Below are 26,493 nucleotides of genomic sequence, written 5' to 3'. Positions count from 1 at the left end.
TCCATGAGTCATAAAAGAGCCAACGGTGCCTACCCCTGGCCTAGACTCTTCATTTTTCTCCTATTTGAACCAGAGGTGCAAGAATAACCCTCAGTTTTGCACTGGGCTTACTTCAAAACTTCAGCATGAGATCTAAGTTACTAACTGATATGTTTCTGGCCAGCTGGTTATATGAATCTGAATATGGAGATTCTTCAGTCCAGACACTCTTTCTTTGAAACCATGCAAATAAGAAGAATGTAGAGCTATCATGGGCCAGTTTGCTCTCTTGTGGAAGAGTCTTTTAACAATAGGGTTTCTAAGATTCAACTGTGCTTGAAAGTTAAGCTTTGTAAAACCTGGTTGTAATTTCATCACAATGAAGAAAAATCACTGAATTTGGGGATCTTCTTTTAAGAGAATGTCTTTAGAGTGGAGTCCTTGCAGAGAAAAGGATTCTGGACTGAATGATTCCTACTTGTAAGTCCCCCGCTAACACTACAGGTAGTCCAGGGGTCAGCAACCTGAAACAGTGAAAGAGCCACTCGGAACCGGTTCCCTCACAAAAGGAAAAACTGGGAGCCGGAAAAAATGTGTACACATGCGCGTACATACGCACATGCACAGAACAGGATTTGACTAAAGAGTGGAGCCAAGGCGAGATATGCACCTACCCTGCATATTTGAATTGATTGGTTAAACTTTTTTAGTCCCACTTTTTTTTTTTTTGGACTGCACATGGCAGAGGACTGGGAGCCACAGGAGATGGCTGAAAGAGCCACATGCGGCTCCGGAGCCGTGGGTTGCAGACCTGTGAGGTAGTCCTTGACTTACAGCTGTTAATTGAACAATGATTCAGATGGCCTTGGGGAAAAATGAGTTATGATCTTTATTTGCACTTGCAATCCTCACACTTCCCTCACAGTCATGTGATCTCCATTCAGGCATTTAACAACTGGCTTGCATTTATGACCAGTTGCAGCATCCTGCAATCAGGTGATTGTGATTTGTGATCTTTTTCTGCCAATTTTCTGCCGACTTTCTCACTATATTCTTTTAGCTTTGAAGCATCTTAATTCTTTTTTATGTCTACATTTTAAGAGATTTAAAATCTCCAGGCTTAATTTTCCTTTTCATTGTAAGAAATCTAAAAGTATATTTATAATAAAAGAATCAGCTAATTTAACATTTGATCTGTGCAGTGCCACTATGCATACAGTGATGAAATAATTTCCAGTTATTTGTTATTCCATTATAGCCTTGTAAGTAATACAACTTTGCAGTGTGGCACATTTGAACAACTGGAGTATTGGCCAAACAACTTTGATGATTTTGCTGTGAGTATTACTCAATGTGTATTAATTAGTTGCTTTGATTAATTACTAGTTTGTTTGTTTGATAGCTCCAAGTTTTCTCTTATATATTATGAAACTCTCATAATAGGTTAATGTACATTTCAACTACTTTTCTTAATCCATAATACAGGCATCACTAGTGATTTTGTGGGATGTGATGGTTGTGAACAACTGGCAAGTTTTCTTGGATGCATATTCCAGATATTTATCTCCGTGAGTAATGAGAAAATGCTTTTTTTTTGCAATGCATTTGACAACCTAATTCAGATATGGACTTCTCAAATCTTATCAGACAGGTTTCCAATTTTTTTTAAAAAAATATATGTGGTTTATCTCTTACCATATACTCTGTTTTGTTGCTTCCTTGGCCTATATGCCAACCAGGTTGGCTGGCTCAGGAATTCTGGGAGTTGAAGTCCACGAGTCATAAAAGAGCCAAGGTCGCCTACCCCTGGTCTATGCAGAAGCAGCAAAACCAGGATTCCTACTACATGGCAGACTCTCATCATTGTCGTTAGTTTTACAGTGTGTGGTCCTTGATGTTCAGCAAACCCCACTCCTTTCTAGTACTGAAGATGTTATCCAGTTGAGTAATGAAATGTCTGCAAAAAAACAGCCAAGCTCAGAGAGCGCCAAGGACCCCACAGTTGAACTCTGACCGATAAATATTCTCTTCTATTAGTTTTATGCTCTCAGAGAAAGTGAAAACAGAATGGGAACAAGTTGGTTGCCTGTTCTGGAGCGCTGCCAGGATAAGCCAGGAATCAGCAATAACAAGCTAGTATAGCAAGAGGGGTATAGAGAATATATTTTTTTTAAAAAGCTAGTTACGATACATAAACTGCAAAAAATCTAGAACCGGTAACAGCCTTAATTAGATTAGAACATATGAGCAATAGAGTTATCTATGGAGATTTTCAGTCATCAAGACTTATGGACTTCAACTCCCAGAATTCCTTAGCCAGCCAAGACTGGCTGAGGAATTCTGGGAGTTGAAGTCCACAAGTCTTAAAGTTGCCAAGTTTGAAGACCCCAGATCTAAGTCATGGTTGTCCCAAAGGTATTTTTTCCCAAAAAGCATTTGGACTTTCTTGGTTTTTCCCCCCTTGAAAACATTTTGCTTCTCATCCAAGAAACTTCAGTTCTTCAGAACTGAAGAAGCTTCTTGGATGAGAAGTGAAACATTTTCAAAGGAAACAAAACCAAGAAAGGGACAAGCAGTAGAGTGGATTTAGAGTGTGTATCCAGGGAGTATCTAGGGCAAAAAAGGGAAAAAAAAGAAAAATCAACAAGAAAATTCTAGAGCCAGCAAAAATGCTAAAAGGCCACAAGAAAGATTTAAGTGGCAGGAATAATTCATCTATGAGAATACAAGGATATCTAACTTTGTAATTTGTAAAAGGAACTGGAAAGAATACCACACAGGAAATGTGTGGTGTGCTACAGGTCACACAGTGCAGGGAATTCTACGCCTGGAATTGTAATAATAGGCATGACTTGATTTTATTCTCCTCCTTTTTTTCTTTCTTTTGCAGCTGGTCAAAATTGTACTTTGTCACCTGGTGGTTGACTTCCTCTGTCATCTGGGTCAACCTTTTTATAGCCTTGCTTTTAGAGGTAAGGCTTGACTGGTCATCCAAAGCAGTAGGCTTCAAGAACACATGAGCATTTATGGGTGGTTTCACTTGGAGTAGCAAATCACATTTATGGATGGTTTCACATGGAGTAGCAAATTTCCTGATGTCACACTAGGATGGACAGCATATACAGTACTAAGTTTTCTGGAAAATTTATTTTTAGGTTGGGTTACTAGAGTTGAAAGTGCATGACTTTCCATGGAGGCACCTTTCACACAAACACATGACTTTAATGTTAGGTCTCAGAAGTCTTACATATTACTGTTGATGATACTTACCCGGAGTACCTTAGGTTGGGCAGCTTCGAGTTGATTTGTCAGATACGTTTCTTTGAATTGTTAAGAAAGGAAGAAAGTACGCTGTCCATAGAAATTTGTTCAGCAGCTTTCCTTAAATCTTATAGAATGCAATCTTCTCTTTTTTCAACATCCGAATTTCAACACAGTTATAGTTTTTGTTACTGTGACTTCCACAAATAGGTAAAGGTAAAGGTTCCCCCCGCACATGCGTGCTAGTTGTTTCCGACTGTAGGGGCCGGTGCTCATCTCCGTTTCAAAGCCGAAGAGCCAGCGCTTGTTCGAGGACGTCTCCGTGGTCATGTGCTGGCATGACTGGACGCCAAAGGCACACGGAATGTTGTTACCTTCCCACTGTAGTGGTCCCTATTTTTCTACTTGCATTTTTACATGCTTTCGAACTGCTAGGTTGGCAGAAGCTGGGATGAGTAACAGGCGCTCACTCTGTTACGTGGCACTCGGGATTCGACCCGCCAAACTGCCGACCTTCTGATCGACAGGCTCAGCGTCCTAACCCACTGAGGCACCACGTCCCTTTTACCACAAATAGCCACATCTGATTATATACTAATCACATGAATTGGCTGTGTGCCTTGAATTTTTTAAACCTATTGCAAATGAATTGAGTAAGAGGCTTCTCTCTCTTAAAATGGTATTGGTTTCCTTAAATTGCAGAATTTTATTCATAAATGGGATCGTCGCTGCCATAGGCCATCTCTCTCTGAAGTTGAATATCAAATGACAGTGGAACTCCTCTTCAGGTACAAGCACAGCAATGCATGCAGCAGCTTTATATTTTTAATTGAGAAAAGAAACTAACAGAGGACTAGAGTGAGGAAAATGAGCAATAACAATTATTTTCTTTACTGCTAGGACTAAAACACTGCAAGGAGAAATAGCATCAGGGACTCCATTCAAAGAGTGCCAGAATTTAGAGAATGTTGCCCTATTTTTCTTATCTGATTACAGGTAGTCCTCGACTTATGACCACAATTGAGCCAAACATTTCTGTTGCTAAGTGACACATTTGTTAAGTGAGTTTTGCCCCATTTTATGACCTTTCTTGCCACAGCTGTTAAGTGAATTGTTGCAGTTGTTAAGTTAGTCACATGGTTGTTAAGTGAATGTGGCTTCCCCATTGACTTGACTTGTCAGAAGGTTGCTAAAAGGGATCACATGATCCTGGGACAGTGCAACCGTCATAGATATGAGTCAATTGCCAAGCATCTGAATTTTGATCGCGTGACTGTGGGGATGCTGCAACGGTCATAAATGTGAAAAACGGTTATAAGTTACTTTTTTCGGTGCTGCTGTACCTTCGAACGCTCACTAAATGAACTATTGTAAGTCGAGGACTACCTATATACTATACTAGCAAAGTTGCTAGAGAATCTGTTTTAAAATAAAACAAAATATAATTTTGCGTATGAAGTATCTATTGGGAATTGAATAATGAATGATAGACTATAGGGCAGGGGTATCAAACTCACAATGTCACGTGACATGTCACGACGTATCACGACTTTCTCCATTGCCACAGCTGGGGTAGGCGTGATTTTGGCAGGACGCATCCGGCCCGCAATGCTATAGGGGCTTTTAATGTTGAAATGCCTAGGGAAGTTATTTCTGGTGTGTAAAAATATGTACAATGTCTGTACTAAGACACTGATTTTGCTATTTTTCAGTGATTCTGGCTTGTTCTTGCAGGGATGTTTTGGAAGAACCAACAGAGGAAGAACTGATTGCAAGACTTCACCAGCATCCACATATGCATCTATATAGATGACACCTAGCTGGAAGTGGCAATCCAGCCTCATCATGCCTGCATGCAGGTTTTATACCTAAAGAGAAGACAGCTCTTATTTCTTTCTAGAAAGAGTGCTAATTTGATTTTATTTTTGAATGTTGCCTACAATAGACGGCCTTTAAAGATCACTTGGGCTCATTTTAAACATATTTTTAAATTCTAATTTGACTTCCTTTTAAGTTGACTTATGGAGTAGATAATTATGGAGTATTAATTGCTTTTAAGAAAGGGAAATGGATCAGTGATACTGCACTTTATAGTAAATGTGGTGGAAGAGAAATAATTATGTCTGCCGGCCTGGTGCAGTACAGACAGTACAAAAAGCAAACCTTCTTCAGAGGCAAGCTTTCTTTTTTAGTATTTGCTGTGTGATATGCTAGGACAGTGCCTTATTGTTAGCAAAGTGTTTTAGTAAATGTCTAAACGTTTCAAATACAGGATAAAAGTTTAAAACCTAAAGGTAGGGATTCATGTAAAAAATTGTTATTTTATATGTTCCAATGCAGCAAGCTATTTTAGAAAGAATAATAATACAATAATACAATTCCAGTTTTGGGGACTTGAATTCATGGCATCAAGGTGCATAAAGCTTTGTCTCCCTGCCCCTCTAATCCCCTTCGTTATCAGGATCAGCTAAACTGAGGCAATCTAGACCAGGGGTAGGCAACCTCGGCTCTTTTATGACTCATGGACTTCAACTCCCAGAATTCCTGAGTCAGCATAGCTGACTCAGGAATTCTGGGAGTTGAAGTCCATGAGTCATAAAAGAGCTGAGGTTGCCTACCCCTGGTCTAGACTAAGACCCATTGGGAATAGAATGGGTTACAACCTCTATTTCTTGTTTGAAGCTCAACTTTGCCTTGTTTTACCTTTTTGGTGAAGCCTGCTCTGTGTGTGTCCTTAGTGAAATAAGTACTATAGAGGAAAACAGTTGAAATAATTGTCAGGGACTAAGTCTGTGTCTCATACTTGGGTTCACAGGCAAGTTTTGTAACTGTCCACATGTATTGTGGCAAACATTTTGTGAGTACTACCCAACCCATTTTGCAAGAACATATATGACACACAGACTTTATTCAAATTGCACCCATTGGCCATAAAATTTGGACACCTCTTTCAAATAAAAATACAACATTGTTTCATGCCAGTAAAAACAATTATAGAAATTAAATCTTAGTCCTTTTAATCATATCAGTAGCAAATTTATTTGTGTTGGCTATGTTATGATTCCATCAGGTATTATGTAAAACCTCTATCTGCGTGACTCCCTGGGATTCCCTAAGATACATGGATAGATAAAAGAAGCTCTTTACAAGGATGAATGCTATAATAAGAACAACAAATCTAATTGAGATATCTTTGGTCTGAAGAGATGACCGACCTAGTGATGGAATTCAATGAATTATAGAGCTCCCATTCTATTATAGAGCTCCCATTCTATTATTAATTTATTCATTCAAGGATGCTAAATAGTCTTATTCTTCTGCTTTCTGTCTAACTTCTGAATTTTTTCATCCTTGCTGAAAGGAAATTCTTTGACATTTGATTAAATAACTATGATCATCTCATAATATTTGCTTAATTAAAAATGTATTCAAATATTAATTCTCTTCCTTAGGTGACAGTTCTGTTCATATAATATATGCAGTGTTTCTCAACCTCAGCACCTTGAAGATACGTGGAAATGCCTGAGTAATTCTGAAAGTTGAAGTACACACATCTTAAAGTTGTTGAGGTAGAAAAAACACTGACATATATAAAGGCCATATTTTACCTCACCCAATTTTCTGGGTCCACACAATATACTGAGGCATTAATTCATCATTAATTCACATAAGAGTTTGCTTAGAATATTGTGCAAGAGATTATGCACTGAGCCATTTTTGGTATGCTCATAGAGTTCAAAAGCACTGGTTTTGTACATTCTAAGAAGTGTTGAGCTCAAAACAGCACAGTTTCCAGAAGTCTCAAAAAAAAATTGAGTGCTCATTATGAGGACATTTGTGAAGTTTTATGTTTGAAATGGTTCAAAATGAAATCTGTGGCATACAAGGCAAAACTCTTAGTCCTCTGGAAATTGAGTATTTCTCTTTTGGACTATGCTGATTTAGTCATTCCAGGGCTGCTCCAGTGATTTTTCCTAAAGTTAATCCTCTGAACTGGAATCAGTTTGTGGTTTTTCCAAACATGATCCTGTCCTGTTTTATGCAGAATGCCACAAACCAGTTCTAGAAAAGTGCTGAATATTACATTTTGCAGTGGTAGATTTTTTTAATATCCGTTAGACTATAATGTGATTGCTAATTTTTAGTTTATTATGTCCTACAAACAGATCAGTTTTGTATTTTTGACCTAAATAAAAGAGGAGGGAATAGTTAAAAAGTAGCTGTATTTATCTCTAAGTAATTTTTCCTTTAAAATGCAAAGGTGGATTTGGATTTGCAGAGAAAGTGCCAATGTATCTAAATGGATTTTGTTTCTTTTGAGAAATGTTAAATTGAGAGCAAATATAGCAGCTGCTGCTAGATATTTTTTTAAAAAAGATTTAGTTATTCTCTACTTGCCTTAATTAAGAATTAATTAATAATAAGGTAAGTAAATATTAAAGTAGAAAGACAATGTGTTCCATATCACAGAGTACGGAAGCTGAGAGACTGGTATACCAACCCTTGCATCTAGGAAAATATTTATGCATTATAAAAATAAAAAACATTAATTTAACAGTTATTATTGATCAATAGGCATTTCATTTGCTATGGTCTGGGTTTCTGATGTGTATTCCTTTGGATAGCATGAGATTTTTTCCCCTCATCGATAGAACTCCCATTTCCAAAAGAAAATCCTTCCTTAACTATATTACATATGGATTGCATTTTGAATTACCCTTCCTTAAAAATTCTTTTACACAAAGAAAGTTAAGGAAGAGTAACTCTGCTGTAGCCTTTCTCTGAAATATTAAATCTGTTTTATGCTTCCATCCTTCCAAGGTTGGTAAAATGAGGACCCAGATTGTTGGGGGCAGTATGCAGACTCTGTAAACCGCTTAGAGGGGGCTGGAAAGCATTGTGAAGCGGTATATAAGTTTGAGTGCTATTGCTATTTATATCTACAGAACATTTCGCATTCTTTTAAGCCCAGAATTTTCATAGCTTACTTTAAGGGTGAGGACCCTTTGATATTCAGGCTGATGCTGATGGTAGCATCTTTCACTATTGGCTGTATTTCTACGGCCGTTGAAGCAAGAGGACAAGACATTCCTCTGTCCCTGGCTTGTTTTGGTTTGATTTATTTTTTTGGTCATCAGTAACAATTACTATGAAGAACATGATTCTTTATGTAACATTTTGTTAATTTTAAGCTTAAGAAAAATGAGCATTTTTCTGTACTCAAGACAGCAGGTATAACTTCCAAACATTTTTCATGCTACTTTTTTCTTCTAGTGGTGCAATTCGGGCAGTTCAGTGCTCTAGGTTTACCAGTGCAATATAAATGTTGAATTTCTCATGCTCTGAGAACATATGGGGAAACCACTAAAGTTGTTTGCATATTGTCAAGTTTTATGTATTAACTTGGAAAAAAAGGAAATTGTAAAATGTATCTTATGTGAGTCCTTTTTTAACAGCACAGTTGTTAGCATATGTAATTAAAATATTTTTGAAACAGTTGGAGTTTTATAAATTATTTTGTATTTGTACTAGCATTAAATCTGAAGTCCCAAATCTCAAGCACTTTGGCTTTCTTCACGCATAATGATAATGATTGCCCTTTTGCTGTTAGCTTTCAAAAAGATTTAGAGCAGGGGAGTCCAAATTTAGCAAGGTTAAGACTTGTGGACTTATGTTCCCAGAATTCTGGGAGTTGAAGTCCATAAGCCCTAAAGTTGACACGGTTAGGACATCCCTGGTTTAGAGTAAAACTGCAAATACGTAAATTAGATTGATAACAGCATCATAACATCAATAACATCAGACAGATATTGCAGTTTCTACAGATTAGTTTTTAATGAAAAATCATCCACTACATGGTATAGTACAAGGGAGGTATTGCCCCCATGTTGCTTGAGTTGTTGCTTTACATAAGTTATACATAACACAGTTTTTTTTGTTATCCTGCAGTTATTAGAGAGATGGTACCTGGCTCATTTCCTCTACTTCTTCCCCACTTTTTAGATTTACAACAATCCTGTTGGGTAGGTTGAGCAGAAATGACATAGGGATCTAATCATTGTCTTAAAAAGGAATGTATGATTCTTCCAGGCCTGAAGCCTGCAGGGACTGAGGTTTGATGCTTTCAAGAAACTTGTAGAAGTGTTTAGAGTATTATTTGGGGTTATCTCTTAATTTGCAAATTTTGTCTTTGGGTTTATTTTCTTGAAAATGTTTTGTCTTCATTTAACTGAATTTTCTAAAGACAGGCAGTCCTCATACGTCTGCAAGCTGCGCACCTTTCTGAGGGAGTTTACGTGAAAATAAGAACGACACCTTCCGAATATACTTTTAGGCCCAACTATTTCTGAATCATACTTTTTATTAGGAATGCAGCATTCTTCTACCTCCTTTGGAAGGCATTTCATAGTGATAATAGCATCATAGAAATGTTGGTGTCTTTTATAAATAACAAACTGCAAAAATGGAAGATGTTGCTGTTCTTGCTGTCAATGTCAGATCTATACGGGTGATTCATTTTGTAAACCCTTTTGGATGCTGAATGTAAAAAGTGGCTGAAGACATGTTTTCATCTTGAGAGAAAAATGTCAGGCACTTTCCACTTTATTTTTGCTTGGGAACTTATTTTAAGCATATTACTTCTTTCAAAGATGGCCAATTTTCTTCTTGAGTTATAGCTTCCTTCCTGATAATGGTGACCAATGATGGACCCCAAAGCACAGCAGTATCTGGGAAACCAATACATTGCTTCCCCCTGCTTTAAACAGATACAGTAATCTTCAGAGACTTTTGCCAATCAGGTCAAGGATAAGTGAAAAGTAATTTCCCCCCCTCCCCCTATTTTAAATTTGCTCATCTGACTGCACAATGAGCCACAATATGTGCATATATAAGCAGGCAAATTGCTCCATCCTTCTTAGTTACATCCACCCACCCACAGTTTTATTACAGGTCAGGGGTCTACTGAATGGGTCTCATATAAGTAGTATAGTATTTTTTATAATATATACAATGTTAAAATACTGGGATGATGTATGTGAATGGAAAGTTTAGACATTTAAAGGTAATTAGGTTTGAGAGAATTATAACAGAAGAATGATTTGAATACCGAGGGGAAAGTAAGCTTAAATAAGAATTTTGAAAACAGGACATATAGTGACTCAATAAGATGACTTTTATAAATATATTTGAAATATAAACCGCTCAGAAAAGATGTTTTATGTGGATGTTATAGGATATATAAGTAGTATGGTATCTTTATAATATATGAAATATGAAAATATTGGGATGGGGTATGTAAATGAAAAGTTTGGATATTTAGGTAATTAATTTTGAGAAAACAATGACTGATAAGAATGGTTTGAATACTGAGGGGAAATTAAGTTTAAATAAGAATTTTGAAAACAGGACACATAGTGACCTAACAAGACGACTTTTACAAATACAACTGAAACATAAGTTAATTAGAAAAGATGTTATATATGGATGTTATTGTTATCTGAACAAACACAAAAAATGTTTATATCCAACCTTGTATGTATTGAAAATATTATATTTATCTAATGTTGACAAAGGAGAATAACATTGGAAGAAGGGAAGATCAAGGAAACATACTATTAATATATTGATCATGGAATTATAGAAATTAATTATTATTGTTTTTTAAAATATATGAACCCAGAAAACACGCTGTTTACTAAGCACTGATGATTGTTATTGCAAAAAATCAATAAAATATATTTTAAAAAATAAATAAAACTCCAGACACTAAACACACATGCATTTTCATATATGGACGCTTAATAAGTGACTTTATGCCAGGAGGTACTGTATCTCAGCCCAACTATTTGCGGGGTTGTTACAGGAAAAAATGGTGACAAGGCTGTTCCAGTTGGGTTTATGTTAAGGTATAAAGTGGTTTGTTTGTTTCTGGTTTTTGATGTTATATGAACCTAGATATTCTAGAAAGATCATGCCTTACCAATTAGTACAGTATTGCATAAACCTGGGTAATTGTGAACTGGCTTAGTGTGATCTGTACACATATAATTTATATGAATCTGTACACATATAATTATATGAATTCCTGAAAGAAAGACCAAGTTATAAGTCCAACATGAATTAATTTTAGAAAGCGAATGCATGAAGTCTAAGAACATTATATCTATGCAACTGATGAATAATTACTGTAATCTAATCTGAAAAAGGGAGAGTGGTAAAGCTGTTTAGGAGAGGAGACTAAATGGTTTGACTTTCCAAATGAGAGATGTCTTTTGTTGAGCTTGAGTGAAAAATCACTTTTTCTTGGTCAGTTGGAAAGCTCAGCTAGATGGCCTCCTAATCCACACTGTTCTGCTCCTAAAATGTATGTGAGACTTATCGTGCAGGATTGGATTCTGGCAGCTTAAGTTGCAGTTCTCCCCAGCTGAGGAGTGTGGTTTTGTTCCATCAAATCTGCAATACTATAGTGTTGAACTGCCACAGGCTTGGGCCCTGTCAATATGGCGATAGCGCTTTACAATAATGATCTTATTAAGGTGAGCTAGAGAGCTTGTCTGACCTGTATTATTTTACTCAGTTACATCTCCTTTCTGCATTTTGGGTTGAACTGGTTCCAGCCCTAATGTGCTGCTGAGCTGTTGCCAGTGTGTGTGTGTGTGTTTTTTTATTAAGCAATAGTCTTAGAAAGTAAAACTTGAGTCTTTAATGTGGCCTCTCCTACTTGTTTTAATACTGGTGAGAATAATCTTATATTTCACCAAAACTATGTGTATTTAGTTTCTGGCTTCCTGGATAATTGAGGGTTCCTATTAAGAAGACGTGAACAATTCTTGCTATAGAAAAACTGCTGGATAGGCCTCCTCTGTTTGGAATTAAAGGTGAAGGTGTTAAAGCCAGACAATAGCATTCAGATCAAAGTATCCAGCAGAAGGGGGCCACAAGAAGCGCAGATTGTCCCATTGCATCACAAAAGGTGCCACCTCTCTTTCTCTGTAATTGAATTTCATGAAAGAACAAGGCTATTCTTTCCGAGTGTAATTTAACCAGCCCACTGGCTGGATGGGCAAGGAAAGCACCTGCTTTGTTTCCTTGAGGTGTGGGCAACCGACCCTCCTATCCCAACGGGGGGTGGTGGTTAACTCATAACTCCAATTTGTGGAGGCAGCAGCAACACCTGTTGGTCAACCCAGATGATAACCTCATTCATGGCCCAGTATTAAGCACATTTTGCATTCTTTTCCATGAAGATTGTATGTTCACATATCTTGTAAAATGAGGTGCTCCTTCTCAGTGCCACCAATCCAAACCTCTTCATTTTGTCCACTGTTTTCACTTTGACAAAAATGTCTCCTGGACATGTGCAAATTTATTTATTTATTTATTTTATTTATTAATTTAATTTATATACCGCCCTTCTCTCAAGAGACTCAGGGCGGTGAACAGGGCAATACATAAAAATTAGATACAAAAATTAAAATTAAATTATTAAAACATAATTAAACAATGCCCAAGGATAATACAAATTTAAAATTGAAGTCATTAATAAAAATCCCACCCCGTCCCATCAGGCCAGGCCAGCTTGTTTAAAGAGATAGGTTTTAAGGTCGCGCCGGAAGGAGCGGAGATCGGGCAAGAAAGCGACGGTGGCTAGAAGTAGGAATACTGCTTCATTTGCCAGAATTGTATCAGAGATATATAATATTGGCGAGAAGTCTCCTTCATAGTTTCATGTAGAGCTAGATCTTATGAAAAATGTATTTCTTTTATTCACAAAGATTGTCCAAATCATGTAATATATATATTTCACTAGGCCAAGAGCAATGATACTTGGGGTTATCTAAAAGATGTCTGCTAAGATCAAATGTTTTAAGATGTAACCAAAATATTACCATATCATTCCCTTTGGCTTTATTCCCCTTAAATCAAGTCATAGATGGCTGTCAGAAAAGTGTTTTGCTTATATGAGTGCCTTGATCCATTCCTTTTATATGTGCTTTTCTTAAATTGAACCAGAAATTCACAATTGTCACCAAGCATATTCACTGTATTGTCAACATTCTGTATTGATGAACTAGCAATTCAACTTCTTGAGTATCTAAGATTACATTTAAAGTAAAATTTAACCTATGAAAATACATTTGAAAGTATTGATAATACTGTCCCAAAGTCATGTACCCAATTCTTTCTACCAATTATCCTCTTTATACATTTCTATGCAGGTAGAATACAGATAATTCTGTCATGGTATTTTTAAAATTTAAATGGTTTTAACTGTAACCCTATGTTCCACCAGATGTCCAAGTATGGTGAGATCATAGGATTTTTTTTATCTCATATTTGAGAATAGAGAGAAACATAATTTCAGAAGACCTTTTGTGCAAAATATGTATGTATATATTTTAGTGTTGAAATTCTACAGTCACAGAATTTAGCAAAAAAAGGCATTCTGAAATTTCTCCTTGTACTTTAGATCAACAAGAACCAAAGTTCTGTTTTGTGAGAGAAATTCTGAGCAAACTTTGGTGGAACGGAAATTGGGAGGAGGGGAAAAAAAAGAAATATGAGTAGGCAATGGCAGTCTGCACTTGAACAAAACTGAAACATGATGTTTTAGGAGAGAGAGATTTTTAACTATCTCCAAATAGGTTGAACGCAGTGTATTAATTGTTTATTTTTTCGGTGAAAGGAAAAAAAGATGGTAAAAATGCCCAAATTGTGGAATCCAACCAGGGAAATGTTAGCGCCACATTTTGAGACATTCTGCTATACACCATATGCTTGTATTCACAGTAAGGGCAGGAGAAAGAGATCTCTTTGGGGGGATGTTCTTTATAGCTTATGGTCTGAATGGAAAGTGCACATTTCAAAACGGACTATCTGCTAAAGGTAATACAGTACACCACTTGGTCGCTAGATGGCACTGGATTTAGTTATATCTAGATGAAGTTGGACCTTTACTGCTTTGCTTTCAGTTTTAGAAGGACAATAATCTTGTCTGATTTCCATATTGTTGTTTCTCCTGGAGCTTCCATGACGGCTAGTGCTAGCTGTCAGGAGCCAAGAATCAGCTCTTGCTTCTAGGCTATTTTCAAGGATAGCCCTAGTCAGAGTGCATTGCAATAATCTGGTTATAAGATTTTTGAAGATAATACATTCTTCAAGTCTAGTTCAACTTTAGGTGGACATAATCCATGTCATTTTCTTGGAAATAATGCTGAGATGTTTTGCCACTGCATTTTTCCAGAATGTTTTTTTTTTAATTTTCCAGCGTAGAACTCTCAATCCTAGACAGATGCATCAGGGTTAGCAGGCAACCATTAAGAAGCAGAGGATTGCTGCATTTCACAGCTGTTTTCTACTGGCCAACTGGAATGTGACAGTCTATATTTGGTAGCCTTAGCCTACAACCATGCATACTTCTGGAAGTTTCCCATCCAAATACTGTACATCAAAGCATTACCTTATCCAAACATAGTCAAGTGATTCCAGTTGCTGAGGCCACAGGATTACAGGACATGGATACCTGAAGCCAGGTTATTCCAGTCCTGGAAATTTCATAGCTGACATATTAGCTATCCTTCATTAATACTTAATTAATTGCATTATGGATGATGTTACTTGTATAAAGCTAAGAGGAGAACTTCCTGATTATACCGTATCTATTCTCCTTTTGTGGACTTACTCAGAGTACCATAACTATGATCCATTGAATGCAGTTATAGACTTCCATCAAAACTTCCAGATCAGCTCAAAAAGACCGGGAGTCGAGGGATTGTGGGTAAACATGTACTCTCCGTTCTGTTTCATTACTACATTTGATGACTGATGAAGACAGCTAGGGCGACTGGCTGAAGTGGAGAGTGTGGTTTAATTCAGGCTCTTGTGATTCACCTCATGTGAACCAAGGATGCCCTTGCTCAAACCTTCATCTTTTAATCTCTACCTTTGCAAGGTGTTTTATCGGGTGCTTCATATCCAGTGAAGGACTTTACACTCCTGGATTTTATATCCCCAAGGCTTTACTGGGTTCGACTTCTGGAAGGCAGGGCTACCATTCTCCATAAGCTTTGTACTTTGCCGCACAGTATTATTATTGTTTCCTCTATTTTGAATGGGTGCCACAACATTGCTGTGCAAATATAATTATCAGGAAGATTGTATAAGTCCACACAATAGAAAGAACGCCATATATTTCCTTACTGTCACCTAGTTCAAGCCAGTTATCATCAAACATATGATACAACAGGTGCAGGTTTTACCTTCCTATATTCCAAATGTGTCACCACCATAAAAAAAGTCACACAGTTTGGGCAGTGTTTTGTAAGGGTATGAAGCAAGTTGTTCCTATACTTGGCCAGGGTTTTTGCTATTCCAGTATATTGTTGGCATAGTCAGATCCCTAATTACTATTCCATGTAAATACTTTAAAAGTGCTGTGCAAATCAAAATTTAATTGTAGTGCTTCCGTGCAGCAAAATTAAAAAACAAAAAACACAACCACCCTTGCAACACAAGTATTTCTGCTCTTAGGCTATAGACCAGAAAGAACAGAGAGACTTTGCCTTAATTTATATAATTGGCTTGCTGTCTTGCTGCCACGTGTATATGGATAATTCATAGATTTCCTTGCATCAGATCCTTTTTAGAGTACTGAGTGAATAGGAAGAAAACACACTGAAATATAATGCTAAACCAATCTGGGGGTAAAATAAATAATCTGCCCAGGGATATTAAAGTATATGTATCTGAGACATCTATATACAAGAAACTTTCTCAGTTTTAATTCACATTTTTATAGTCACTAGATGGCATCCATGCTTGTTGTATTTTTGAAGGCAAATTTGTCAGTTGTTTGGATAATCAGATATATAGACAGTACTATGAGAAATGTGCCAACAAAATTGAATGGTTTCTTTTATACAATCTGCAGTTGTTATTTTATCATTATTTAATTATAGAATTTCTACTTTTCATTATTTAATTTCCTCTTCATTTCTAAGAAAATCCTATAGTATATAACATTATAGCTGGAAAAAAACAACCCTCAGCTCCTCCAATATGGTTTAAATGGATTGATTGACTTATCAAAATGCAGACTATTAAAGTGGCTAACTTTATAAGGTTGGGGAAAAAAACAATTGGAAAATTTATAGAAGAGGGGTATTTTATTTAAACAATAGCAAATTAGTTTACAGAAGAGGGGTGTTTTACTTCCTTCATCCTAAAATCTGAAAGTTCCCACTATTATACATTTGTTTTATTGAATGCCATTTCAGTTTATTTAAGTTGTGAAAATATGCACACAAACCTATACATATGGACCATTATAAATTCGGATGCCATACTTGTAACTTAACAAGTAACCATCAATATCAATTTCATTTTCCAGATGAGAATATAATTTGTTTTATTATTTATACTGAAAAAAATAAACACAGAGCTTAGGGCAAATGAAGTCATGATTTCCATCAGGAAACTGGAACGAGGCAGGAAGGGGGTGGGAGATTAGCCTTTCCTCTTTCTGTGCAGGAGCCCTGATTAAAATAAAAATCCCCCTCTTGACTGTTCCTCAGAACATCCCATCTTGAAGTCCTAGTTACTTTTGACTCTCAAAGATTTAAAAAGCTGGGTGTTCCAAGTCCAGAATTAACATCTCATCCACTTAATAGTTAGACTTGTAAAGTTTATAGTTGGCATTATTCACCCTGTTGTCACTTGTCCTTGGCATGGCCCTTTGTCATTTCCGTCTACAAGATGTCACTCGTTACTTCACTATAACGTTGCCAGTTTTGCTGAGACAAAGCAAGAAGAATTCTGAACACAACCTTTTTCAAACAAAAGCAAGGAGAGACTATTTCTATCTGGCCCAGGCACAATCTGCAAAAGTGGTGGTAGAGAAATCGATGCTTTCATCCACTATAAAGTATAACAACAGCTGTGTTCAGAAGGTTTGCTGTGGTTAGCTGGCATTATCTTCTTTGCAAAGCAAGTACATTGTAAACCGGTAAAAATTAACTGCCAGAGTACAATGCTGTTTTTGTGACTTTGGAATTCAGATAAAGCTCTGCTTCTCTTGGCAGGCTGATGAAAAGAACAGAATATTTGCATACAGGTGAGGTGAGGCTGAAGCTCAAGTCCCTTGCCAGGTATGCAAAGGGCCTCCAGCTGTGAGTGCACTCTTTTAATTAAATTGGAGAGAGATTGACCTGAGCAGTGGCAGAGGCCAGCTTTGGAAAAGGCAATACCAACAAAAGTCGTTGGATGGCAGCAAATCATTTGATACCTACCAGCATCTAGGCTCCACATGGTGACTTCTCGGGCCTGTCAATCAATAAGCTGGAGATGGCAGATCTGAAGTTACTTCCAAGTTTGTAAACTGGCTGAAAACTCGGATGTACATTCCAAACAGGAGGAATTCTGAACCAGTAGGTGTCAAATATGGCCATAAACAGCTTCTATTAAATAACAATTTGAGTCTTTCAACCACCCTAAGCCTTCAGTGGAAAGCTGCCATCTTCTTGCCCACTCCTGCATCTGGCCACTTTTATGTAACAGCTTTCTTATGTGCTTTAAATTATTCAAAATTATTCCCTAACTTTAGCAGCTCTTTTGATACTTGCTTAGAGATAGGATTTCTAGCAATGGATAATATTAAAACAACCAAAATGACTGGAATCAAAGGAAGAAAGTTACTTTTTTGCTTATCTTAGTTTACTATGACATCAGAGTATCTTACCATCAAGATCAATGGTAAGGCTACCAATTCAAACCGTGGTGGCACAATATTGCAGGCTAACTCTGCTGACTGCCAGCAGTGTGATCCTGACTGGCTCAAGGTTGATTCAGCTGTCTATATTTCCGAAGTCAGTAAAATGAGGAAACAGATTTTTGGGGGGCAATATGCTGACTGTAAACCACTTAGAGAGGGCTGTGAAGCATTATGAAATGGTATATAAATCTAAGTGCTATTGCTATTCCTACCCACTAGATGGGAGCAAAGAAAGTTGAGTCTTTTGGTGCCACCTAATGGACTTTAAGTTTTTTGCAGCCTGTCTATGATTTTGAAAGACAGGTGCAGGTAGTCTTCAGCTTACAATTGTTTGTTTAATTAATTAAGATATTTTTCCCACCTTTATTATTTTTATAAAGGTTTAATAATGATTTGAAGATACAATAGCCTCAGAAAAAATGACTTACATCCCATCATTGAAGTTATGACCACCACACCACACCTGTAGTTATATGATTGCAATGTGGGTGCTTGGCAGTGGCTTGCATTTACAAAGGTTACATCTTGTCATCATGTGATCATGATTTGCAACTTTCCCAGCCAGCTTCTGAGAAGTAAAGTCAATGGGGGAAGCTGGATTCGCATAATGACCAAGTAATTTGCTTAATGGCTTTGGTAAAAATGGTCATAAAATCGGGCCCAGTAACATGATGATTCATTTAATCACTGCATCATTTAGCAACCAAAATTCTGTAAGTTAAGGACTGCCTGTAACATAAGAGAAGGCTTAACAGCAGAATGGTTCCTTGTTGCAACAGGAAAATAAGACCTAGATCAGATAATGGCTGGAAAATCCCTACTTGAATTCCTGTGAGCCACTGCCTTAGTGTAGTTGTGAGGAATGAGAAATCTTTAGGGCTGAAAAGTTCAGACAGCCACTCCAGGTCAGTGAAGTATCACCAAAAACTCTCTATGCTTCCATTAAGTGTTGGTCCAAATTTTTGCAGCCCCCAAACTTACATTCTCCTGATGTTGCTGAATTACAACTCCTAGCATTATTCACAACTGGCTGTGCTATCAGGGATTGCTGGGGTTTGAGGTCCAGCACGTTTTGAGGCCCCAAAGCTTTTCTATTCTTCCAGTTCCATTCTGAGCTAAAAGGGTTAAGAAAACAGATTTCTATGTTTTCAACTGGGTATTTCTAGTTATTATATAATGTGTGTGACTTTTAGGCATCCTTTTTCAAGTCGAAAAGCAGACAAAGTCTGCCTGAAGAGTTGATACATGAAGAAGTGCAAGATTAGGCATGGAACAGTTTAGAGAAGGCAGACTCTGAGAGTATTATTCCATCTCTGAATTTGTTTAAGCCAACGTCAGAACAAGTATGTACATATTCCTGAAACTGTAGTTCAAATAGGTATCAAGAAAATGCCAGAAACAACTGAAGACTGATTATCTCCCATATATTGGCTATCAACTGACCTAATGTTCCCTCCTCAAATCCAACTGAAAATCCCAAGTGCCAAAGCAAAAAAACTTACCTGCTTTCCCTAGAGTAATGAAAAAAGAAGACTGGATGTTATACTTTGGCACCAAATGTCATCGGTTTAGGCTTTGGCAATAGGAGGCTCATGGAAATTTCCAAGCTTCATCTGTGAACATTCTCCTTTCTAAGCTGTTCTTTGATTGATGCGGTTTCATGTGAAGTCAGAGACAGCCAGGCGGTGTGTGTGAAAGAAAGATTCTTCCATGCATAAAAAGGCATAAAATTATATTCGTTGCTTTTTTTTTAAAAAATGGCTAGACTCATTAATAAACGACATCTTCTCAGACTATTTACTGGTCCACAGAATCTTTCTTAGTTGATTTCTTCCTTTTGCAAATGTAATAACTGAAAATATAATAATTAAATGTACAGGTGATTCCTTGTGGAATATAGATTGAAGTCGTCAGGGAACATGAAGAAATGATGTAGAGTAGTGGTTCAAGAACTTAAAATACAAATTTAAAAAGTCTCTAGTTCAAATTTTATTTCTATTTTTGATGACCAATCTCTCTCCACCTAAGCCTCCTCATTACTACTATTAACTTTATAGGGTTATTTTATGAAACAGAATGGAGTCCTTCAAACATTTTAAAAGGTGTGGTTGTTACTAATGACTTTGGTTTAAGTTCCCTTGAGCCATGGCAGCTGAAGAAGTGATTTCAAGTTAACATTATCCCTCAACCCAGCCTTTCTCAGTGGTTTCTTGTGGGTAAAACATGAAGGATGAAGTGCCATGTTTACTACCCCAAATGCCTGAAAAAGAAGTGGGAGATGTGTCTAAGAAATAAAATAAATAAGCTCCAAGGTTTTCCTAAGGCAAATACATAAGTATTCATGAATATGATTCCATACAAAGGAGCTAAGATCACATAGTTTTTGATCTTATAATTCGTTATAATCTCTCTAGTTAAAGTAGATTACTAACTAGACCTTTTCACAGTCTACTTAATCACTTAAATCATTTGGAAACCTCAGGTAATACAGGAACATGCTTGAATTTCAAGATTCAGGGCACACAAGAGCTCATTCTCTAGTTAAAATCTTCTGACTAGCATTCAGGTAAAACAGGATGGTAGGGAACACCGGATTTATTCTGCAGATTGAGGACAGGACATAGGTTTAGAATGACATATTTTTTTCATCTAGTCAACAAAGTTGATTAACTTTAACAACATTGCCTCTAATATTTCATTATAATCTTATTTTAAGGAAATGTTTGCACATTAAGCATTTTTCCCACAGCACTGAAACAATGTACAGTTCCTTGCCAAATATCACATTCACACATACCCTCTTTATTTCTGCAGCTTGAAGGTAATGTTTGGAAGTTTTCCATTACCCAGCTGCCAACTTACCATCATAGATTATAATCAGGATTGATTTGATTGAAGCATCTGAGGCACTGGAAGGCATGTTCCTGGCTCTCTCTCTAATTTTAGTTGTTGCCCAGATCTTAGTGCCAAAATAGTTCTTGCCCAACACATTTTGAGGGAGCACATGTTATCTTTTTTAAAGGAAAAGGGAATATATATTACCATATATATAAGTACATGTAGAAGAATGTGTAGCATGGACCTCCAATTAATTGGAAATCTTCCACTTTCCATAAAGCATTCTCCACAGGAAACACACATGTAAATAAGGACAATATGCTTATGGAGAAAAGAACTTCAAGTATTGTTTAACCCTGGATTGGAGCTGTCAACATTTCGATACAACCATTTTTTCTGCACTTGTCAAGGCAGGTGGTAAGGATATGGCCAAGGGATGTAAGCCATGTTTGTCACTAGGCCAACATCAACTTCAAATGGAACTTCAATACTCAATAGACAAAGTCAGTTTTCTGGCTGAGTTCCCATTCTGTGAATGCAATCACCTAGGTTTTCAACTAGAATTATCATGCTTTTTTATTCAATTATATTTATGGGGTGCATGTCCATATTGTTGTTCATGTTGTGCATGTGTGTGAAAGCATTATAAGCCCATGTAATCCTCCCACATTTTTCCTCTGCTTCTTCCATATTTTTTCTTTAAGGTATTGAGAAAGAACTGAAATTTGCTTATGGACAGAATGTCTAAGAAAATGTGTGTTTCCCCCCTCTAGGTACATACATTACCTAGAATGTACCTATAAGTATAGAGTAGGAGACATTTCCCTTGGGAAAAATAGATCACAAATCATCATGGAGAAAATCTGCACATAATCAATCAATCAATCAAAACTTTGGAAGAAGTGTCATAAAATCTAACCCCCAAATCCATGTGGGATCTGCAGCCAGAACCTACTAGAATGGTTATGCAGCTTCTAAAGAATTTTAACAAAAGGGAACTTGCCATTTTATGAGGCAGCCTACTCCATTGAGTGACAACTATCAGGAAATCCTTCCAATTTATCAAGATTCTTTAATAATTACTTCTCCTATTCAACTCTGTGTAATTTGAAAATCTGATAAACATTCTCTCTACCTCCTCACCCAGACTGAGTATTGAAGCTTGTCCTCTAATTTGGTGTAGAAGCACGGAGTGTACATTTAATAAGAGCCATGGTTGGATGTGAGGGCGATCTGGCTGCGACATCTGTCACCCCATTGATTGCCAGGGTTGATTTGGCTGATCTGGCTGGCTAGGCGGGTGTCCCCTTCCTCCCTCACCGCTCCATGTGTGTCCCTCCCGAAGCTGTGTGCTCGGTGGAAGAGGACGACCATCCCAGATAGAAGGAGTGTACCGATCTTCGGTCAAGGGTAATAAGAGCCATGGTGGTGCAGTGGTTAGAATGCAATATTGCAGGCTAACTCTGCTGACTGCCAGCAGTTCGAGTCTCACCGGCTCAAGGTTGACTCAGCCTTCCATCCTTCCGAGGTTGGTAAAATGAGGAGCCAGATGGTTGGGGGCAACATGCTGACTTTGTAAACTGCTTAGAGAAAGCTATGAAGGGGTATATAAATCTAAGTGCTATTGCTGTTGCTAATAGTCATGTCATCCAGGCACCCTTACTGGCCTTAACTAGTCAAAATGGCTAGTCAAATGGGTCATTCGACAATGTTTTATTTACTAGTAAGCAATATGTCATGAAATATCTTCTGTACTGCAAGTTTGATTAGCTCAATTAAATAAAAGAAGATAAAGCAGACAAAATCTAATTTTTATGTATTGCCCTGTTCACCGCCCTGAGTCTCTTGAGAGAAGGGCGGTATATAAATTAAATTAATAAATAAAATAATAAATAATAAATAAATAAAATTACAAAAGCCCTTCTGCGAAACTGACCATATTGGATTATTTGATTAAATCTCATTGTGAAACTAACAAGATGTTACCAGTATGGGCGGGGGGAAGGGTGATTTTACCCTTTTGGTAAATCCCTTTTCCCAAAGGCTTTCCTTCAAAAAGCATAGAATAATAAAATTTAACTTCTTAACAGAAGTTAGTCTTTCTGCTGAAAAGTTCTTAGCCCTTCTACCAAGGACCTCCCTGTTTTGCCCAGCTTTAGAAATATAGAAAAGAACCCCCCCCCAGTGATTTGATTTTTCCTTCACTTAAATATAAACTTCATCCCAAAACATAAAGGACAGCTACGTAGTCATGCAGTATTATCTATAAGGAAGAATTTACCAGGAAAATATCTAACAATCTCAAGGTGTAGATACAACCTTATAAACAAGCAAATAAAAGCTCTGCCAAGCAGGGTTTTTTTCCAAAGTTTCCTCACCTGAACACTTTCGCTTTTTGGAACAGAGAAAGTTACAAGGAAATCAGTTAGCTTTGGCTTGGTCTTAAATTACAGGGAGATCATTAGACAAAATGGAGGTATTGGGAAATTGGGAGGAATATGGAATTCCTGATCTTAGGAGAAACTAAAACTGAGTTCATTCAGTCTAGTCCAAACTTCCAAGGAAGCCATTTTTTTTAAAAAATCCCATTTATATCCCGCCCTTCTCCGAAGACTCAGGGCGGCTTACAATCTAAAGCACAAATCAATGTGCTTAGCAATAGCCTTCATTCTATGTATATGCCTGCTTATTAGGGCTTTCCCCCCCCAAGCGGCATTATTACAAAGTCAGCTTATTGCCCCCAACAATCTGGGTCCTTATCCAATGATTCCTCATTTTACCTACCTCGGAAGGATGGAAGGCTGAGTCAACCTTGAGCCTGGTGGGACTCGAACCTGCACTAATTGCAGGCAGCTGGTGTTACTTAAGGAGGCATTAGCCCACTGCTCCACCAAGGCTCTTTTTAATATATTCAGAACAACAACAAAGAGGGTTCTGTGGGTGCAGAAGTTAATGGGAAAAGGAACACTGGTGGAAGAGAGATTCATCTGAATGAGAAAAAGTGATTTCAGTTTGGATAGAAAGGAAGACAGCAGAAGAAGCTGAAGCAGAAAATATGGCATCAGATTAGCAAACTGACCTCTTCCCAACTACACTTTTCCAGGGACTGACCCACAAAATAGGTGTAAAGGAATGTTGATTCAGACACTAAGGAGATACCGGAAGCAAGGACCTGGATAGATCACAGAACAAAGCTGCATCCTCACAGATACTTTCTTTAAAGCCCTTGGTTTAACTCAGGAAAGCCACTGTATTACTTCACACCTACCTAACACAGAGATTAATATGCCTGAGCCATCTCCCAATCAATTAATTGCTGTACTAATTAAGCATATGGTAGAATTTGCATACACTGATAAAGAGAAGTTGCACCCTCTATTTTTAGGCTTTTATTTTATCTCTGTACAAGCCTCTAAAAGTTCGACAAACCAATCTCTACCACTATAAGCCAATCTGGGCTCCAGTGGAAATTGCCTGTTGGTCTCTGGTTCTAAATGTGAATGCACTTTGCAATTCCAGCATTCCACCCTAAAATGCAAATATCTGCATTTTGCAAATTAAAGTTAATTTTGCAAATTAAAATGAAACATTTATATTTTACAAATTAAAATTAATTTTACAAAGTAAAATGAAACATTTATATTTTACAAATTAAAATTAATTTTACAAATACCCCTGCCCATTACAAATTCTTTGTGTGTCCAATCACACTCAGGCAATAAAGAATATTCCTATTCCTATTTTTACAAATTGCCGTAGCTGGTAAAACAAGCAAGTGTCTTACTGTATCATTCAGCAACACAATCTGTTTTTATTGTTTTATTATTCTTGCTTTTAAAATTATAAGCCACTCAGAGTCTTGTGGAGTTGGGCAGACTCTTAAGTTGGATGCTTCTATGCATGTATGTACAAGTAGTCCTCAATACAAAATTATAATGGAACCTGCCCATTACAGTCATAGTTATTTATTAATGTATTTATATCACACCTTAAGTATTTCTTATAAATACTTTAAGGCAGTGAACAGATCCTATACTCCTTCTTCCTATTTCCACACAACAACCCTGCAAGGTGAGTCAGGCTGAGAGAAAGTGACCAAGGTCACTCACCTGGCTTTCATGGCTAAAGAGGATTAGAACTCATGGTCTCCCATTTTCTAGCCTGGTACCTTAACCACTAGGTTATAGGTAATAATGGATGTAAATGAGTGGGTCACAAGATTGAGCCAATTTTATAACCCTTTTTGTGGCATCATTAAGCAAATCTCCCATAGTCGCTAAGTGAATCTGCAGTCGTTAAGCAAATGCCACTGTTACTAAGTGAACCAGTGGTTTGTTATGGGTGCTGAAAATTGAAAGCACCGGTTTTCAGCAAAATTGTCGTAAAATGTGGTCGTGGGACCGTGGGACATCTGCAAATGGTTGTAAAGGCAGCCATGTTGCAAAGTGCCTGGAGTTTGGTCAGGCCTGACTATCCGAACTTCAGATGGTCAGGCCTGACCAAACTCCAGGCACCCTGCAACAGTCATTAAGCAAAATTTGAATACTGCCTGTATGTGTATAAACAAACAAATGTACAAATGTTATGTGAGAAACCCAAAGGTGCTTTTTCAGGAGGCAACTGGACTTTCTTGTTTTTCTTTGAAGGTGTTCAAAGAAACAAGAAAGTCCAGTTGCCATCTTTGGGACAACCATGACCTGGATGACTGAGAATCTCCATAGACATTTAACTATGCACTTTGGGATGAGCACCCTTTGAATGGTGAGGGAGTATGAACAGATTTCCAGAGAACATTGCAGACTACAGGAACCATTTGTGCTTCAGTTTGAGATGCAGACAACACAGACTCATCCCCAACAGCCTGCGCCTGTCTTTAACAGTGAAGAGACACAGGGCAGAAGACATCCTGCAGGCAAGAAGGCTCCACACACATTTGCACTACTCAGGTGACCCTAAGGAAACAGGTAAACCTCCAAATGGCTTCAACGACTCTCTAAAAGAATGCAAGTGACCAACTGCCTGCAATATAAATCTTTCCATTCGCCACCATCCACTCAAAGCTGAAGAAGCTTCTTGGATAAGAAGTGAAATGTCTTCAAAGAAAAACAAAGTCCAGTTGCCTCCTGAAAAGCACCTTTGGGACAACCATCACCTGGATGGCTGAGTATCTCCATAGACGTTATGTGAGAAAGATATTTGGAGAAGCAAAAGATGCATTCTGGTTAATTCAGACCTACCAATCATTTTATCAGATGCTTTAAAGCACACACAGTACTATACCAGCTTATCATACCAAGATCTCAATGTTCTCATTTGAACCTGATGCAGTGTATCTTAGGCCAGCCCAACAGTTATATCCAGTAATGTGAAGGAACCTGATGCACGTTCATCTGTGGCATGTTGGCTTTTCCTCAGATGGTGGTGGCCTGATGATGCAGAGATGCAAGTTTGACAAGCCGTGCTCCCCCTGTCCATTCATATATTCACTGAATGAATTTTAATGCCCCCTTCTGCCATATGAATTAGTGGACTCGAACAGTTAGTTGATGTGAACGTTGTCTGTGTGTGGTGGAGTGATGACAACAAGGATTGTTATATTCATGTTTATGTAGCCTGTTTGCAGAAGAGTTAGATAAATCTGTAGG

The 26,493-nt window shown here is 37.5% G+C and overlaps 1 protein-coding gene across 2 annotated transcripts in view; it reads left to right on the top strand.

Annotated features, from left to right (window-relative positions):
• The window catches only part of TPCN2 (two pore segment channel 2), a 106,651-nt gene that overhangs the window by 43,584 nt on the left and 36,574 nt on the right, over positions 1-26,493 (top strand). The window contains exons 21-25 of one of the 2 annotated variants that reach the window (XM_081312904.1): positions 1,238-1,316; positions 1,465-1,547; positions 2,870-2,951; positions 3,943-4,028; positions 4,975-5,099. In XM_081312904.1, coding sequence (XP_081169030.1) covers positions 1,238-1,316; positions 1,465-1,547; positions 2,870-2,951; positions 3,943-4,028; positions 4,975-5,053 — 409 coding nt within the window. In that variant the 3' untranslated portion in view covers positions 5,054-5,099. Of the gene's footprint in view, positions 1-1,237; positions 1,317-1,464; positions 1,548-2,869; positions 2,952-3,942; positions 4,029-4,974; positions 5,738-26,493 lie in introns of those variants that run through there. The other variant, XM_081312903.1, reaches the window with a different exon arrangement.

The sequence above is a fragment of the Vipera berus genome, assembly GCF_964194415.1.
Source record: "Vipera berus genome assembly, chromosome: 1".
Taxonomy (NCBI): Eukaryota; Metazoa; Chordata; class Lepidosauria; order Squamata; family Viperidae; genus Vipera; species Vipera berus.
The sequence above is the reverse complement of the archived record's forward strand: the minus strand, read 5'-3'. Positions and strand labels throughout refer to the sequence as shown.